We start from the raw sequence: 18,275 nt of genomic DNA, 5'->3' as shown, positions 1-18,275 counted from the left end.
CTCATCCAACAAAGAGAGAGCACACCTGTCCAACCACACGGATCTCTTCCACCACAGAGAGAGCACACCTGTCCAACCACACGGATCTCATCTACCAAAGAGAGAGCACACCTGTCCAACCACACGGATCTCATCCACCAAAGAGAGAGCACACCTGTCCAACCACACGGATCTCATCCACCAAAGAGAGAGCACACCTGTCCAACCACACGGATCTCATCCACCAAAGAGAGAGGACACCTGTCCAACCACACGGATCTCATCCACCAAAGAGAGAGGACACCTGTCCAACCACACGGATCTCATCCACCAAAGAGAGAGCACACCTGTCCAACCACACGGATCTCCTCCACCAAAGAGAGAGCACACCTGTCCAACCACACGGATCTCCTTCACCAAAGAGAGAGGACACCTGTCCAACCACACGGATCTCATCCACCAAAGAGAGAGGACACCTGTCCAACCACACGGATCTCATCCACCAAAGAGAGAGCACACCTGTCCAACCACACGGATCTCCTCCACCAAAGAGAGAGCACACCTGTCCAACCACACGGATCTCATCCACCACAGAGAGAGCACACCTGTCCAACCACACGGATCTCATCCACCACAGAGAGAGCACACCTGTCCAACCACACGGATCTCATCCACCAAAGAGAGAGCACACCTGTCCAACCACACGGATCTCATCCACCAAAGAGAGAGCACACCTGTCCAACCACACGGATCTCATCCACCAAAGAGAGAGCACACCTGTCCAACCACACGGATCTCATCCACCAAAGAGAGAGCACACCTGTCCAACCACACGGATCTCATCCACCAAAGAGAGAGGACACCTGTCCAACCACACGGATCTCATCCACCAAAGAGAGAGGACACCTGTCCAACCACACGGATCTCATCCACCAAAGAGAGAGAACACCTGTCCAACCACACGGATCTCATCCACCAAAGAGAGAGCACACCTGTCCAACCACACGGATCTCATCCACCACAGAGAGAGCACACCTGTCCAACCACACGGATCTCATCCACCAAAGAGAGAGCACACCTGTCCAACCACACGGATCTCATCTACCAAAGAGAGAGCACACCTGTCCAACCACACGGATCACATCTACCAAAGAGAGAGCACACCTGTCCAACCACACGGATCTCATCTACCAAAGAGAGAGCACACCTGTCCAACCACACAGATCTCCTCCACCAAAGAGAGAGGACCACCTGTCCAAACCACACGGATCTCCTCCACCAAAGAGAGAGGACACCTGTCCAACCACACGGATCTCATCCACCACAGAGAGAGCACATCTGTCCAACCACACGGATCTCCTCCACCACAGAGAGAGCACATCTGTCCAACCACACGGATCTCATCCAACAAAGAGAGAGCACACCTGTCCAACCACACGGATCTCTTCCACCACAGAGAGAGCACACCTGTCCAACCACACGGATCTCATTCTACCAAAGAGAGAGCACACCTGTCCAACCACACGGATCTCATCCACCACAGAGAGAGCACACCTGTCCAACCACACGGATCTCATCTACCAAAGAGAGAGCACACCTGTCCAACCACACGGATCTCATCTACCAAAGAGAGTGCACACCTGTCCAACCACACGGATCTCATCTACCAAAGAGAGTGCACACCTGTCCAACCACACGGATCTCATCACCAAAGAGAGAGCACACCTGTCCAACCACACGGATCTCATCCACCACAGAGAGAGCACACCTGTCCAACCACACGGATCTCCTCCACCAAAGAGAGTGCACACCTGTCCAACCACACGGATCTCCTCCACCAAAGAGAGCACACCTGTCCAACCACACGGATCTCATCCACCAAAGAGAGAGGACACCTGTCCAACCACACAGATCTCATCTACCAAAGAGAGAGCACACCTGTCCAACCACACAGATCTCATCTACCAAAGAGAGAGCACACCTGTCCAACCACACGGATCTCATCCACCAAAGAGAGAGCACACCTGTCCAACCACACGGATCTCATCCACCAAAGAGAGAGGACACCTGTCCAACCACACGGATCTCATCTACCAAAGAGAGAGGACACCTGTCCAACCACACAGATCTCATCTACCAAAGAGAGAGCACACCTGTCCAACCACACGGATCTCATCCACCAAAGAGAGAGCACACCTGTCCAACCACACGGATCTCATCCACCAAAGAGAAAGCACACCTGTCCAACCACACGGATCACATCCACCAAAGAGAGAGGACACCTGTCCAACCACACGGATCTCATCTACCAAAGAGAGAGCACACCTGTCCAACCACACGGATCACATCCACCAAAGAGAGTGCACACCTGTCCAACCACACGGATCTCATCCACCAAAGAGAGAGCACACCTGTCCAACCACACGGATCTCATCCACCAAAGAGAGAGCACACCTGTCCAACCACACGGATCTCATCCACCAAAGAGAGAGCACACCTGTCCAACCACACGGATCTCATCCACCACAGAGAGAGCACACCTGTCCAACCACACGGATCTCATCCACCAAAGAGAGAGCACACCTGTCCAACCACACGGATCTCATCTACCAAAGAGAGAGCACACCTGTCCAACCACACGGATCACATCTACCAAAGAGAGAGCACACCTGTCCAACCACACGGATCTCATCTACCAAAGAGAGAGCACACCTGTCCAACCACACGGATCTCCTCCACCAAAGAGAGTGCACACCTGTCCAACCACACGGATCTCCTCCACCAAAGAGAGAGGACACCTGTCCAACCACACGGATCTCATCCACCAAAGAGAGAGCACACCTGTCCAACCACACGGATCTCATCCACCACAGAGAGAGCACATCTGTCCAACCACACGGATCTCCTCCACCACAGAGAGAGCACATCTGTCCAACCACACGGATCTCATCCAACAAAGAGAGAGCACACCTGTCCAACCACACGGATCTCTTCCACCACAGAGAGAGCACACCTGTCCAACCACACGGATCTCATCTACCAAAGAGAGAGCACACCTGTCCAACCACACGGATCTCATCCACCAAAGAGAGAGCACACCTGTCCAACCACACGGATCTCATCCACCAAAGAGAGAGCACACCTGTCCAACCACACGGATCTCATCCACCAAAGAGAGAGGACACCTGTCCAACCACACGGATCTCATCCACCAAAGAGAGAGGACACCTGTCCAACCACACGGATCTCATCCACCAAAGAGAGAGCACACCTGTCCAACCACACGGATCTCCTCCACCAAAGAGAGAGCACACCTGTCCAACCACACGGATCTCCTCCACCAAAGAGAGAGGACACCTGTCCAACCACACGGATCTCATCCACCAAAGAGAGAGGACACCTGTCCAACCACACGGATCTCATCCACCAAAGAGAGAGCACACCTGTCCAACCACACGGATCTCCTCCACCAAAGAGAGAGCACACCTGTCCAACCACACGGATCTCATCCACCACAGAGAGAGCACACCTGTCCAACCACACGGATCTCATCCACCACAGAGAGAGCACACCTGTCCAACCACACGGATCTCATCCACCAAAGAGAGAGCACACCTGTCCAACCACACGGATCTCATCCACCAAAGAGAGAGCACACCTGTCCAACCACACGGATCTCATCCACCAAAGAGAGAGCACACCTGTCCAACCACACGGATCTCATCCACCAAAGAGAGAGCACACCTGTCCAACCACACGGATCTCATCCACCAAAGAGAGAGGACACCTGTCCAACCACACGGATCTCATCCACCAAAGAGAGAGAACACCTGTCCAACCACACGGATCTCATCCACCAAAGAGAGAGCACACCTGTCCAACCACACGGATCTCATCCACCACAGAGAGAGCACACCTGTCCAACCACACGGATCTCATCCACCAAAGAGAGAGCACACCTGTCCAACCACACGGATCTCATCTACCAAAGAGAGAGCACACCTGTCCAACCACACGGATCACATCTACCAAAGAGAGAGCACACCTGTCCAACCACACGGATCTCATCTACCAAAGAGAGAGCACACCTGTCCAACCACACGGATCTCCTCCACCAAAGAGAGTGCACACCTGTCCAACCACACAGATCTCCTCCACCAAAGAGAGAGGACACCTGTCCAACCACACGGATCTCATCCACCAAAGAGAGAGCACACCTGTCCAACCACACGGATCTCATCCACCACAGAGAGAGCACATCTGTCCAACCACACAGATCTCCTCCACCACAGAGAGAGCACATCTGTCCAACCACACGGATCTCATCCAACAAAGAGAGAGCACATCTGTCCAACCACACGGATCTCTTCCACCACAGAGAGAGCACACCTGTCCAACCACACGGATCTCATCTACCAAAGAGAGAGCACACCTGTCCAACCACACGGATCTCATCCACCACAGAGAGAGCACACCTGTCCAACCACACGGATCTCATCTACCAAAGAGAGAGCACACCTGTCCAACCACACGGATCTCATCTACCAAAGAGAGTGCACACCTGTCCAACCACACGGATCTCATCCACCAAAGAGAGTGCACACCTGTCCAACCACACGGATCACATCCACCAAAGAGAGAGCACACCTGTCCAACCACACGGATCTCATCCACCACAGAGAGAGCACACCTGTCCAACCACACGGATCTCCTCCACCAAAGAGAGTGCACACCTGTCCAACCACACGGATCTCATCCACGAAAGAGAGCACACCTGTCCAACCACACGGATCTCATCTACCAAAGAGAGAGGACACCTGTCCAACCACACAGATCTCATCTACCAAAGAGAGAGCACACCTGTCCAACCACACAGATCTCATCTACCAAAGAGAGAGCACACCTGTCCAACCACACGGATCTCATCTACCAAAGAGAGAGGACACCTGTCCAACCACATGGATCTCATCTACCAAAGAGAGAGGACACCTGTCCAACCACACAGATCTCATCTACCAAAGAGAGAGCACACCTGTCCAACCACACGGATCTCATCCACCAAAGAGAGAGCACACCTGTCCAACCACACGGATCTCATCCACCAAAGAGAAAGCACACCTGTCCAACCACACGGATCACATCCACCAAAGAGAGGACACCTGTCCAACCACACGGATCTCATCTACCAAAGAGAGAGCACACCTGTCCAACCACACGGATCACATCCACCAAAGAGAGTGCACACCTGTCCAACCACACGGATCTCATCCACCAAAGAGAGAGCACACCTGTCCAACCACACGGATCTCATCCACCAAAGAGAGAGCACACCTGTCCAACCACACGGATCTCATCCACCAAAGAGAGAGCACACCTGTCCAACCACACGGATCTCATCCACCACAGAGAGAGCACACCTGTCCAACCACACGGATCTCATCTACCAAAGAGAGAGCACACCTGTCCAACCACACGGATCTCCTCCACCAAAGAGAGTGCACACCTGTCCAACCACACGGATCTCATCCACGAAAGAGAGAGCACACCTGTCCAACCACACGGATCTCATCTACCAAAAAGAGAGGACACCTGTCCAACCACACAGATCTCATCTACCAAAGAGAGAGCACACCTGTCCAACCACACGGATCTCATCCACCAAAGAGAGAGCACACCTGTCCAACCACACAGATCTCATCTACCAAAGAGAGAGCACACCTGTCCAACCACACGGATCTCATCTACCAAAGAGAGAGCACACCTGTCCAACCACACGGATCTCATCCACCAAAGAGAGAGGACACCTGTCCAACCACACGGATCTCATCTACCAAAGAGAGAGCACACCTGTCCAACCACACGGATCTCATCCACCAAAGAGAGAGGACACCTGTCCAACCACACGGATCTCATCTACCAAAGAGAGAGCACACCTGTCCAACCACACGGATCTCCTCCACCAAAGAGAGAGCACATCTGTCCAACCACACGGATCTCCTCCACCAAAGAGAGAGCACACCTGTCCAACCACACGGATCTCATCCACCAAAGAGAGTGCACACCTGTCCAACCACACGGATCTCATCCACCAAAGAGAGAGCACACCTGTCCAACCACACGGATCTCCTCCACCAAAGAGAGAGCACATCTGTCCAACCACACGGATCTCCTCCACCAAAGAGAGAGCACATCTGTCCAACCACACGGATCTCCTCCACCTGCAGAGGCAGAAGGTGATCAAGTATTCGCACACAGGATGTAAATTACCGGAAAAATAATCCCCCTGGCTGTCAATGTTACCTTCTTCCTGGCCGATCCGCTGTTACTCATAATGTTCTGTCTGGATTCATCTCCCTATGTACAGAAGCGGTGTCTAATGCTAATGGGGGAGACTAAACACTTACAGATACCATAGGGCGTCATACAATATCCACATATATGGCATCCCTATGGACGGGAAACTAGGGGATTCATTATTAGGGTAAAGAGAATTAAATGAATAAACAGCATTAAAAACAGAACAGGAAAAGTTCTGGAAAAATTGTCGTTTTCAAAACTTTTACCAGTTTCCCTAAAATAAAACTAAGAAACAAAAACAAACACAGAAAATGACTGATTCAACTGTAAATAATAGAAAAACCAGTGCGTCCCAAAAAAAGAAAAAAACTCCTTTACTGCGACATAAGTATTCATACCCTTTACAGTGCCATTTGATTTAAGTATTCATGCCGTTTACTCCGGACTGAAGCCCCTTTGGGAGTGATTACGGCCTCCTCCTTCTTGGGGATAAGGCCACAAGGTTTACACAACTGGATATTCTGCCATTTTTCCCCTGCAGACTCTCTCAGCTCTGAACGGTTGGATGGGACCATCGGTAGAAGCCATTTTCAGGTCTCTCCAGAGATGTCCCTGTCACGATTCGGCTAGCTGGATGTGGATCCTCTGTGTCAGCGAGGGATTGGCGTGGACCGTGTCGGTGGACCGGTTCTAAGATGCTACTGGTATTCACCAGAGCCTGCCGCAAAGCGGAATGGTCTTGCTGCGGCGGTAGCAACCAGGTCGTATCCATCGGCAACGGCTCAACCTCTCTGACTGCTGAGAAGGCGCGGGACAGAAGGACTAGGCAGAGGCAAGGTCAGACATAGCAGAAGGTCAGGGCAGGCGGCAAGGATCGTAGTCAGGATGGATAGCAGAAGATCTGGAAACACAGGCTTTGGACAACACTAAACGCTTTCACTGGCACAAGGCAACAAGATCCGGCAAGGAAGTGCAGGGGAAGTGAGGTAATATACACAGGGAGCAGGTGGAAGCTAATTAGGCTAATTGGGCCAGGCACCAATCATTGGTGCACTGGCCCTTTAAATCTTAGAGAGCTGGCGCGCGCGCGCCCTAAGGAGCGGAGCCGCGCGCGCCAGGACATGACAGCCGGGGGCCGGGGACAGGTAAGTGACTTGGGATGCGATTCGCGAGCGGGCGCGTCCCGCTATGCGAATCGCATCCCCGCCGGCAATGTCAGTGCAGCGCTCCCGATCAGCGGGTCTGACCGGGGCGCTGCAGAGAGAGGAACGCCGCGAGCGCTCCGGGGAGGAGCAGGGACCCGGATCGCTCGGCGTAACAGTCCCATTGGGTTTGGGCTCTGGCTCCACTCAAGAACATTCACAGAATTGTCTCTAAGGTGTTCCTGTGTTGTCTTGGCCGTGTGCTTAGGGTCATGGTCATGTTGGGAGCTGAACCTTCTGCCCAGTTTGAGGTCCAAAGCTCTGGATCAGGTTTTTATTAACATCTCTGTACTTTGCTACATTCAGCTTTCCCACAACCCTGACCAGTCACCCTGTCCCTAAAGAACGATGATGCCCCCACCATGATCACTGTAGGGATGGTTTTGGGCAGGTGATGGGCAGTGCCTGGTTTCCCCCAGACATGATGCTGCCCCCACCATGATCACTGTAGGGATGGTATTGGGCAGGTGATGGGCAGTGCCTGGTTTCCCCCAGACATGATGCTGCCCCCCCCCCCCCCCATGATCACTGTAGGGATGGTATTGGGCAGGTGATGGGCAGTGCCTGGTTTCCTCAAGACATGATGCTGCCCCCCCCCCCCCATGATCACTGTAGGGATGGTATTGGGCAGGTGATGGGCAGTATCTGGTTTCCTCCATACATGATGCGGCCCCCACTATGATCACTGTAGGGATGGTATTGGGCAGGTGATGGGCAGTACCTGGTTTCCTCCATACATGATGCGGCCCCCACCATGATCACTGTAGGGATGGTATTGGGCAGGTGATGGGCAGTGCCTGGTTTCCTCCAGACATGATGCGGCCCCCACCATGATCACTGTAGGGATGGTATTGGGCAGGTGATGGGCAGTATCTGGTTTCCCCCAGACATGATGCTGCCCCCACCATGATCACTGTAGGGATGGTATTGGGCAGGTGAGGGGCAGTGCCTGGTTTCCTACAGACATGATGCGGCCCCCACCATGATCACTGTAGGGATGGTATTGGGCAGGTGATGGGCAGTGCCTGGTTTCCTCCAGACATGATGCTGCCCCCACCATGATCACTGTAGGGATGGTATTGGGTGGGTGATGGGCAGTGCCTGGTTTCCTCCATACATGATGCGGCCCCCACCATGATCACTGTAGGGATGGGTATTGGGCAGGTGATGGGCAGTGCCTGGTTTCCTCCATACATGATGCGGCCCCCACCATGATCACTGTAGGGATGGTATTGGGCAGGTGATGGGCAGTATCTGTTTTCCTCCAGACATGATGCGGCCCCCACCATGATCACTGTAGGGATGGTATTGGGCAGGTGATGGGCAGTATCTGTTTTCCTCCATACATGATGCTGCCCCCACCATGATCACTGTAGGGACGGTATTGGGCAGGTGATGGGCAGTGCCTGGTTTCCTCCATACATGATGCGGCCCCCACCATGATCACTGTAGGGATGGTATTGGGCAGGTGATGGGCAGTGCCTGGTTTCCTCCATACATGATGCGGCCCCCACCATGATCACTGTAGGGATGGTATTGGGCAGGTGATGGGCAGTATCTGGTTTCCTCCAGACATGATGCTGCCCCCACCATGATCACTGTAGGGATGGTATTGGGCAGGTGATGGGCAGTGCCTGGTTTCCTCCAGACATGATGCGGCCCCCACCATGATCACTGTAGGGATGGTATTGGGCAGGTGATGGGCAGTATCTGGTTTCCTCCAGACATGATGCTGCCCCCACCATGATCACTGTAGGGATGGTATTGGGCAGGTGATGGGCAGTACCTGGTTTCCCCCAGACATGATGCTGCCCCCACCATGATCACTGTAGGGATGGTATTGGGCAGGTGATGGGCAGTACCTGGTTTCCCCCAGACATGATGCTGCCCCCACCATGATCACTGTAGGGATGGTATTGGGCAGGTGATGGGCAGTATCTGGTTTCCCCCAGAAATTATGCTGCCCCCACCATGATCACTGTAGGGATGGTATTGGGCAAGTGATTATAACACTCCAGACAATAGTGACCTGTATTAGTTCAGAATCCTGTTTACATCCCCGCCCCCCCTATAGTGATCACATTGTAACCTACTGTAACAATCATTAGCAGGAAGCGTTCAGCGACGTTATAAATAAATTCCCAGGATCAGGTTATGGCTCCAATAATCACATTATAGAGAAATTCATCAAATTAACCTGGACATGACCAGCGAGCATCTCTGCAGATCCCGAGCACAGCCCAAGCCATCTGCATACAGAGAGATAACCAGGTCACACAGCCCGAGCCAGCTGCATACAGAGAGATCACCAAGTCACACAGCCTGACCCTTCTGCATACAGAGAGATCACCAAGTCACACAGCCCGACCCTTCTGCATACAGAGAGATCACCAAGTCACACAGCCCGAGCCATCTGCATACAGAGAGATCACCAAGTCACACAGCCCGACCCTTCTGCATACAGAGAGATCACCAAGTCACACAGCCCGAGCCATCTGCATACAGAGAGATCACCAGGTCACACAGCCCGAGCCATCTGCATACAGAGAGATAACCAGGTCACACAGCCCAAGCCATCTGCATACAGAGAGATAACCAGGTCACACAGCCCGAGCCAGCTGCATACAGAGAGATCACCAAGTCACACAGCCCGAGCCATCTGCATACAGAGAGATCACCAAGTCACACAGCCTGACCCTTCTGCATACAGAGAGATCACCAAGTCACAGAGCCCGAGCCATCTGCATACAGAGAGATCACCAAGTCACACAGCCCGACCCTTCTGCATACAGAGAGATCACCAGGTCACACAGCCCCAGCCATCTGCATACAGAGAGATCACCAGGTCACACAGCCCAAGCCATCTGCATACAGAGAGATAACCAGGTCACACAGCCCGAGCCAGCTGCATACAGAGAGATCACCAAGTCACACAGCCCGACCCTTCTGCATACAGAGAGATCACCAAGTCACACAGCCCGAGCCATCTGCATACAGAGAGATCACCAAGTCACACAGCCCGACCCTTCTTCATACAGAGAGATCACAAGGTCACACAGCCCGAGCCATCTGCATACAGAGAGATCACCAGGTCACACAGCCCGAGCCATCTGCATACAGAGAGATAACCAGGTCACACAGCCCAAGCCATCTGCATACAGAGAGATAACCAGGTCACACAGCCCGAGCCAGCTGCATACAGAGAGATCACCAAGTCACACAGCCCGAGCCATCTGCATACAGAGAGATCACCAAGTCACACAGCCCGACCCTTCTGCATACAGAGAGATCACCAGGTCACACAGCCCCAGCCATCTGCATACAGAGAGATCACCAAGTCACACAGCCCGACCCTTCTGCATACAGAGAGATCACCAAGTCACACAGCCCGAGCCATCTGCATACAGAGAGATAACCAGGTCACACAGCCCGAGCCATCTGCATACAGAGAGATCACAAGGTCACACAGCCCGAGCCATCTGCATACAGAGAGATCACAAGGTCACACAGCCCGAGCCATCTGCATACAGAGAGATCACCAGGTCACACAGCCCGAGCCATCTGCATACAGAGAGATCACCAGGTCACACAGCCCGAGCCATCTGCATACAGAGAGATCACCAGGTCACACAGCCCAAGCCATCTGCATACAGAGAGATCACCAGGTCACACAGTCCGAGCCATCTGCATACAGAGAGATAACCAGGTCACACAGCCCGAGCCATCTGCATACAGAGAGATAACCAGGTCACACAGCCCGAGCCATCTGCATACAGAGAGATCACGAGGTCACACAGCCCGAGCCATCTGCATACAGAGAGATCACCAGGTCACACAGCCAGCCCCCTCCCGTTTCTCAGCCAGTCCCCTCCCGTCCCTCACACCCCAGGTCACACAGCCAGTCCCCTCCCGTCCCTCACACCCCAGGTCACACAGCCAGCCCCCTCCCGTCCCTCACACCCCCAGGTCACACAGCCAGCCCCCTCCCGTCCCTCACACCCCCAGGTCACACAGCCAGTCCCCTCCCGTCCCTCACACCCCAGGTCACACAGCCAGTCCCCTCCCTTCCCTCACACCCCAGGTCACACAGCCAGCCCCCTCCCGTCCCTCACACCCCAGGTCACACAGCCAGCCCCCTCCCGTCCCTCACACCCCCAGGTCACACAGCCAGCCCCCTCCCGTCCCTCACACCCCCAGGACACACAGCAAGTCCCCTCCCGTCCCTCACACCCCCAGGTCACACAGCCAGCCCCCTCCCGTCCCTCACACCCCCAGGACACACAGCCAGTCCCCTCCCGTCCCTCACACCCCCAGGTCACACAGCAAGTCCCCTCCCGTCCCTCACACCCCCAGGTCACACAGCCAGCCCCCTCCCGTCCCTCACACCCCCAGGACACACAGCCAGTCCCCTCCCGTCCCTCACACCCCAGGTCACACAGCCAGCCCCCTCCCGTCCCTCACACCCCAGGTCACACAGCCAGTCCCCTCCCGTCCCTCACACCCCAGGTCACACAGCCAGTCCCCTCCCGTCCCTCACACCCCCAGGACACACAGCCAGTCCCCTCCCGTCCCTCACACCCCAGGTCACACAGCCAGTCCCCTCCCGTCCCTCACACCCCAGGTCACACAGCCAGTCCCCTCCCGTCCCTCACACCCCCAGGACACACAGCCAGTCCCCTCCCGTCCCTCACACCCCCAGGTCACACAGCCAGCCCCCTCCCGTCCCTCACACCCCCAGGTCACACAGCCAGCCCCCTCCCGTCCCTCACACCCCCAGGTCACACAGCCAGCCCCCTCCCGTCCCTCACACCCCCAGGTCACACAGCCAGCCCCCTCCCGTCCCTCACACCCCAGGTCACACAGCCATTCCCCTCCCGTCCCTCACACCCCAGGTCACACAGCCAGTCCCCTCCCGTCCCTCACACCCCAGGTCACACAGCCAGTCCCCTCCCGTCCCTCACACCCCAGGTCACACAGCCATTCCCCTCCCGTCCCTCACACCCCAGGACAAACCAACACTGCTAGAAAGGAACCATACAGGAGTTGCAAATGCTGATCATGACTGTCTTGTTCTTACCACCCACCCGCCAACATGTGTCTGCCCCAGCCTAACGTCCAATAGGGAACCAAATCATTAACAAACCCCACCAAGAGGCAGTCACTCAATTTTAACGACCTATCCACTCCTCTTCCACATACATCCTCTTATACAGAGTGACCTGTGTACAGTCCTCCTCATTCCTCCACCATATATCCCCTAATACAGAGTGACCTGTGTACAGTCCTCCTCATTCCTCCACCATACATCCTCTTATACAGAGTGACCTGTGTACAGTCCTCCTCATTCCTCCACCATATATCCCCTAATACAGAGTGACCTGTGTACAGTCCTCCGCATTCATCCTCTTATACAGAGTGACCTGTGTACAGTCCTCCTCATTCCTCCACCATACATCCTCTTATACAGAGTGACCTGTGTACAGTCCTCCTCATTCCTCCACCATACATCCTCTTATACAGAGTGACCTGTGTACAGTCCTCCGCATTCATCCTCTTATACAGAGTGACCTGTGTACAGTCCTCCTCATTCCTCCACCATACATCCTCTTATACAGAGTGACCTGTGTACAGTCCTCCTCATTCCTCCACCATACATCCTCTTATACAGAGTGACCTGTGTACAGTCCTCCTCATTCCTCCACCATATATCCCCTAATACAGAGTGACCTGTATATAAAAAAAAAGTTGCACAGAATGTACATATCATCACACTGTGTATACACCTGCAGTACATTATATATGGTGTATAGACTATATACAATGATATCATCACACTGTGTATACACCTGCAGTACATTATATATGGTGTATAGACTATATACAATGATATCATCACACTGTGTATACACCTGCAGTACATTATATATGGTGTATAGACTATATACAATGATATCATCACACTGTGTATACACCTGCAGTACATTATATATGGTGTATAGACTATATACAATGATATCATCACACTGTGTATACACCTGCAGTACATTATATATGGTGTATAGACTATATACAATGATATCATCACACTGTGTATACACCTGCAGTACATTATATATGGTGTATAGACTATATACAATGATATCATCACACTGTGTATACACCTGCAGTACATTATATATGGTGTATAGACTATATACAATGATATCATCACACTGTGTATACACCTGCAGTACATTATATATGGTGTATAGACTATATACAATGATATCATCACACTGTGTATACACCTGCAGTACATTATATATGGTGTATAGACTATATACAATGATATCATCACACTGTGTATACACCTGCAGTACATTATATATGGTGTATAGACTATATACAATGATATCATCACACTGTGTATACACCTGCAGTACATTATATATGGTGTATAGACTATATACAATGATATCATCACACTGTGTATACACCTGCAGTACATTATATATGGTGTATAGACTATATACAATGATATCATCACACTGTGTATACACCTGCAGTACATTATATATGGTGTATAGACTATATACAATGATATCATCACACTGTGTATACACCTGCAGTACATTATATATGGTGTATAGACTATATACAATGATATCATCACACTGTGTATACACCTGCAGTACATTATATATGGTGTATAGACTATATACAATGATATCATCACACTGTGTATACACCTGCAGTACATTATATATGGTGTATAGACTATATACAATGATATCATCACACTGTGTATACACCTGCAGTACATTATATATGGTGTATAGACTATATACAATGATATCATCACACTGTGTATACACCTGCAGTACATTATATATGGTGTATAGACTATATACAATGATATCATCACACTGTGTATACACCTGCAGTACATTATATATGGTGTATAGACTATATACAATGATATCATCACACTGTGTATACACCTGCAGTACATTATATATGGTGTATAGACTATATACAATGATATCATCACACTGTGTATACACCTGCAGTACATTATATATGGTGTATAGACTATATACAATGATATCATCACACTGTGTATACACCTGCAGTACATTATATATGGTGTATAGACTATATACAATGATATCATCACACTGTGTATACACCTGCAGTACATTATATATGGTGTATAGACTATATACAATGATATCATCACACTGTGTATACACCTGCAGTACATTATATATGGTGTATAGACTATATACAATGATATCATCACACTGTGTATACACCTGCAGTACATTATATATGGTGTATAGACTATATACAATGATATCATCACACTGTGTATACACCTGCAGTACATTATATATGGTGTATAGACTATATACAATGATATCATCACACTGTGTATACACCTGCAGTACATTATATATGGTGTATAGACTATATACAATGATATCATCACACTGTGTATACACCTGCAGTACATTATATATGGTGTATAGACTATATACAATGATATCATCACACTGTGTATACACCTGCAGTACATTATATATGGTGTATAGACTATATACAATGATATCATCACACTGTGTATACACCTGCAGTACATTATATATGGTGTATAGACTATATACAATGATATCATCACACTGTGTATACACCTGCAGTACATTATATATGGTGTATAGACTATATACAATGATATCATCACACTGTGTATACACCCGCAGTACATTATATATGGTGTATAGACTATATACAATGATATCATCACACTGTGTATACACCCGCAGTACATTATATATGGTGTATAGACTATATACAATGATATCATCACACTGTGTATACACCCGCAGTACATTATATATGGTGTATAGACTATATACAATGATATCATCACACTGTGTATACACCCGCAGTACATTATATATGGTGTATAGACTATATACAATGATATCATCACACTGTGTATACACCCGCAGTACATTATATATGGTGTATAGACTATATACAATGATATCATCACACTGTGTATACACCCGCAGTACATTATATATGGTGTATAGACTATATACAATGATATCATCACACTGTGTATACACCCGCAGTACATTATATATGGTGTATAGACTATATACAATGATATCATCACACTGTGTATACACCCGCAGTACATTATATATGGTGTATAGACTATATACAATGATATCATCACACTGTGTATACACCCGCAGTACATTATATATGGTGTATAGACTATATACAATGATATCATCACACTGTGTATACACCCGCAGTACATTATATATGGTGTATAGACTATATACAATGATATCATCACACTGTGTATACACCCGCAGTACATTATATATGGTGTATAGACTATATACAATGATATCATCACACTGTGTATACACCTGCAGTACATTATATATGGTGTATAGACTATATACAATGATATCATCACACTGTGTATACACCCGCAGTACATTATATATGGTGTAGAGACTATATACAATGATATCATCACACTGTGTATACACCCGCAGTACATTATATATGGTGTAGAGACTATATACAATGATATCATCACACTGTGTATACACCCGCAGTACATTATATATGGTGTAGAGACTATATACAATGATATCATCACACTGTGTATACACCCGCAGTACATTATATATGGTGTAGAGACTATATACAATGATATCATCACACTGTGTATACACCCGCAGTACATTATATATGGTGTAGAGACTATATACAATGATATCATCACACTGTGTATACACCCGCAGTACATTATATATGGTGTAGAGACTATATACAATGATATCATCACACTGTGTATACACCCGCAGTACATTATATATGGTGTAGAGACTATATACAATGATATCATCACACTGTGTATACACCCGCAGTACATTATATATGGTGTAGAGACTATATACAATGATATCATCACACTGTGTATACACCTGCAGTACATTATATATGGTGTAGAGACTATATACAATGATATCATCACACTGTGTATACACCTGCAGTACATTATATATGGTGTAGAGACTATATACAATGATATCATCACACTGTGTATACACCTGCAGTACATTATATATGGTGTAGAGACTATATACAATGATATCATCACACTGTGTATACACCTGCAGTACATTATATATGGTGTAGAGACTATATACAATGATATCATCACACTGTGTATACACCTGCAGTACATTATATATGGTGTAGAGACTATATACAATGATATCATCACACTGTGTATACACCTGCAGTACATTATATATGGTGTAGAGACTATATACAATGATATCATCACACTGTGTATACACCTGCAGTACATTATATATGGTGTAGAGACTATATACAATGATATCATCACACTGTGTATACACCTGCAGTACATTATATATGGTGTAGAGACTATATACAATGATATCATCACACTGTGTATACACCTGCAGTACATTATATATGGTGTAGAGACTATATACAATGATATCATCACACTGTGTATACACCTGCAGTACATTATATATGGTGTAGAGACTATATACAATGATATCATCACACTGTGTATACACCTGCAGTACATTATATATGGTGTAGAGACTATATACAATGATATCATCACACTGTGTATACACCTGCAGTACATTATATATGGTGTAGAGACTATATACAATGATATCATCACACTGTGTATACACCTGCAGTACATTATATATGGTGTAGAGACTATATACAATGATATCATCACACTGTGTATACACCTGCAGTACATTATATATGGTGTAGAGACTATATACAATGATATCATCACACTGTGTATACACCTGCAGTACATTATATATGGTGTAGAGACTATATACAATGATATCATCACACTGTGTATACACCTGCAGTACATTATATATGGTGTAGAGACTATATACAATGATATCATCACACTGTGTATACACCTGCAGTACATTATATATGGTGTAGAGACTATATACAATGATATCATCACACTGTGTATACACCTGCAGTACATTATATATGGTGTAGAGACTATATACAATGATATCATCACACTGTGTATACACCTGCAGTACATTATATATGGTGTAGAGACTATATACAATGATATCATCACACTGTGTATACACCTGCAGTACATTATATATGGTGTAGAGACTATATACAATGATATCATCACACTGTGTATACACCCGCAGTACATTATATATGGTGTAGAGACTATATACAATGATATCATCACACTGTGTATAACCACCCTCCCCTCCCTGTATATAGACAGCAGGGACTCACCAGCTCCACAGATCCGTAGTGTTTTCGGCTGAATTCTCCTCGTCTGCAGCCCAAATCTTCTGAGACGGAGCTGGAAGAGAAACGCTTCATTAGTAACCATAGCGAGAACCACAGCGTCTACTGCAGGGCTCAGCAAGGAGGGGTCTCCTGAGCAAGAAGAGGAGGGGCAGCCGCTCAGCAATGAGGGGTCTCCTGAGCAAGAAGAGGAGGGGCAGCCGCTCAGCAATGAGGGGTCTCCTGAGCAAGAAGAGGAGGGGCAGCCGCTCAGCAATGGTCCCAGCAAGAAGGGGTCACAGTCACATCAGCTACACTAAAAAGGACAGCACCTGCCAGCCCCCCCCCCCCAACCTGCCAGACCCCCAGACATCCCCCAACCTGCCAGCCCCCCCCAACCTACCAGCCCCCCAGACATCCCCCAACCTGCCAGCCCCCCCCCAACCT

General features: G+C 49.0%; 1 protein-coding gene across 1 annotated transcript in view; it reads right to left on the bottom strand.

Moving 5' to 3' along the window:
* The window catches only part of LOC130304084 (GTPase-activating Rap/Ran-GAP domain-like protein 3), a gene marked incomplete at its 3' end in the record, with an annotated part of 37,590 nt that extends 19,602 nt beyond the window's left edge, over positions 1-17,988 (bottom strand). Inside the window, exon 1 of the mRNA XM_056551902.1 lies at positions 17,835-17,988. Within this exon, the coding sequence (XP_056407877.1) occupies positions 17,835-17,924 (90 nt within the window). The remainder of the gene's footprint in view (positions 1-17,834) is intronic.
* Positions 17,989-18,275: the final 287 nt, after the last annotated feature.

This window comes from Hyla sarda, unplaced genomic scaffold, assembly GCF_029499605.1.
Source record: "Hyla sarda isolate aHylSar1 unplaced genomic scaffold, aHylSar1.hap1 scaffold_1261, whole genome shotgun sequence".
In the NCBI taxonomy this organism is placed as follows: domain Eukaryota; kingdom Metazoa; phylum Chordata; class Amphibia; order Anura; family Hylidae; genus Hyla; species Hyla sarda.
Note: the sequence above shows the minus strand (reverse complement) of the source record. Positions and strands in the feature narration are given on the sequence as shown.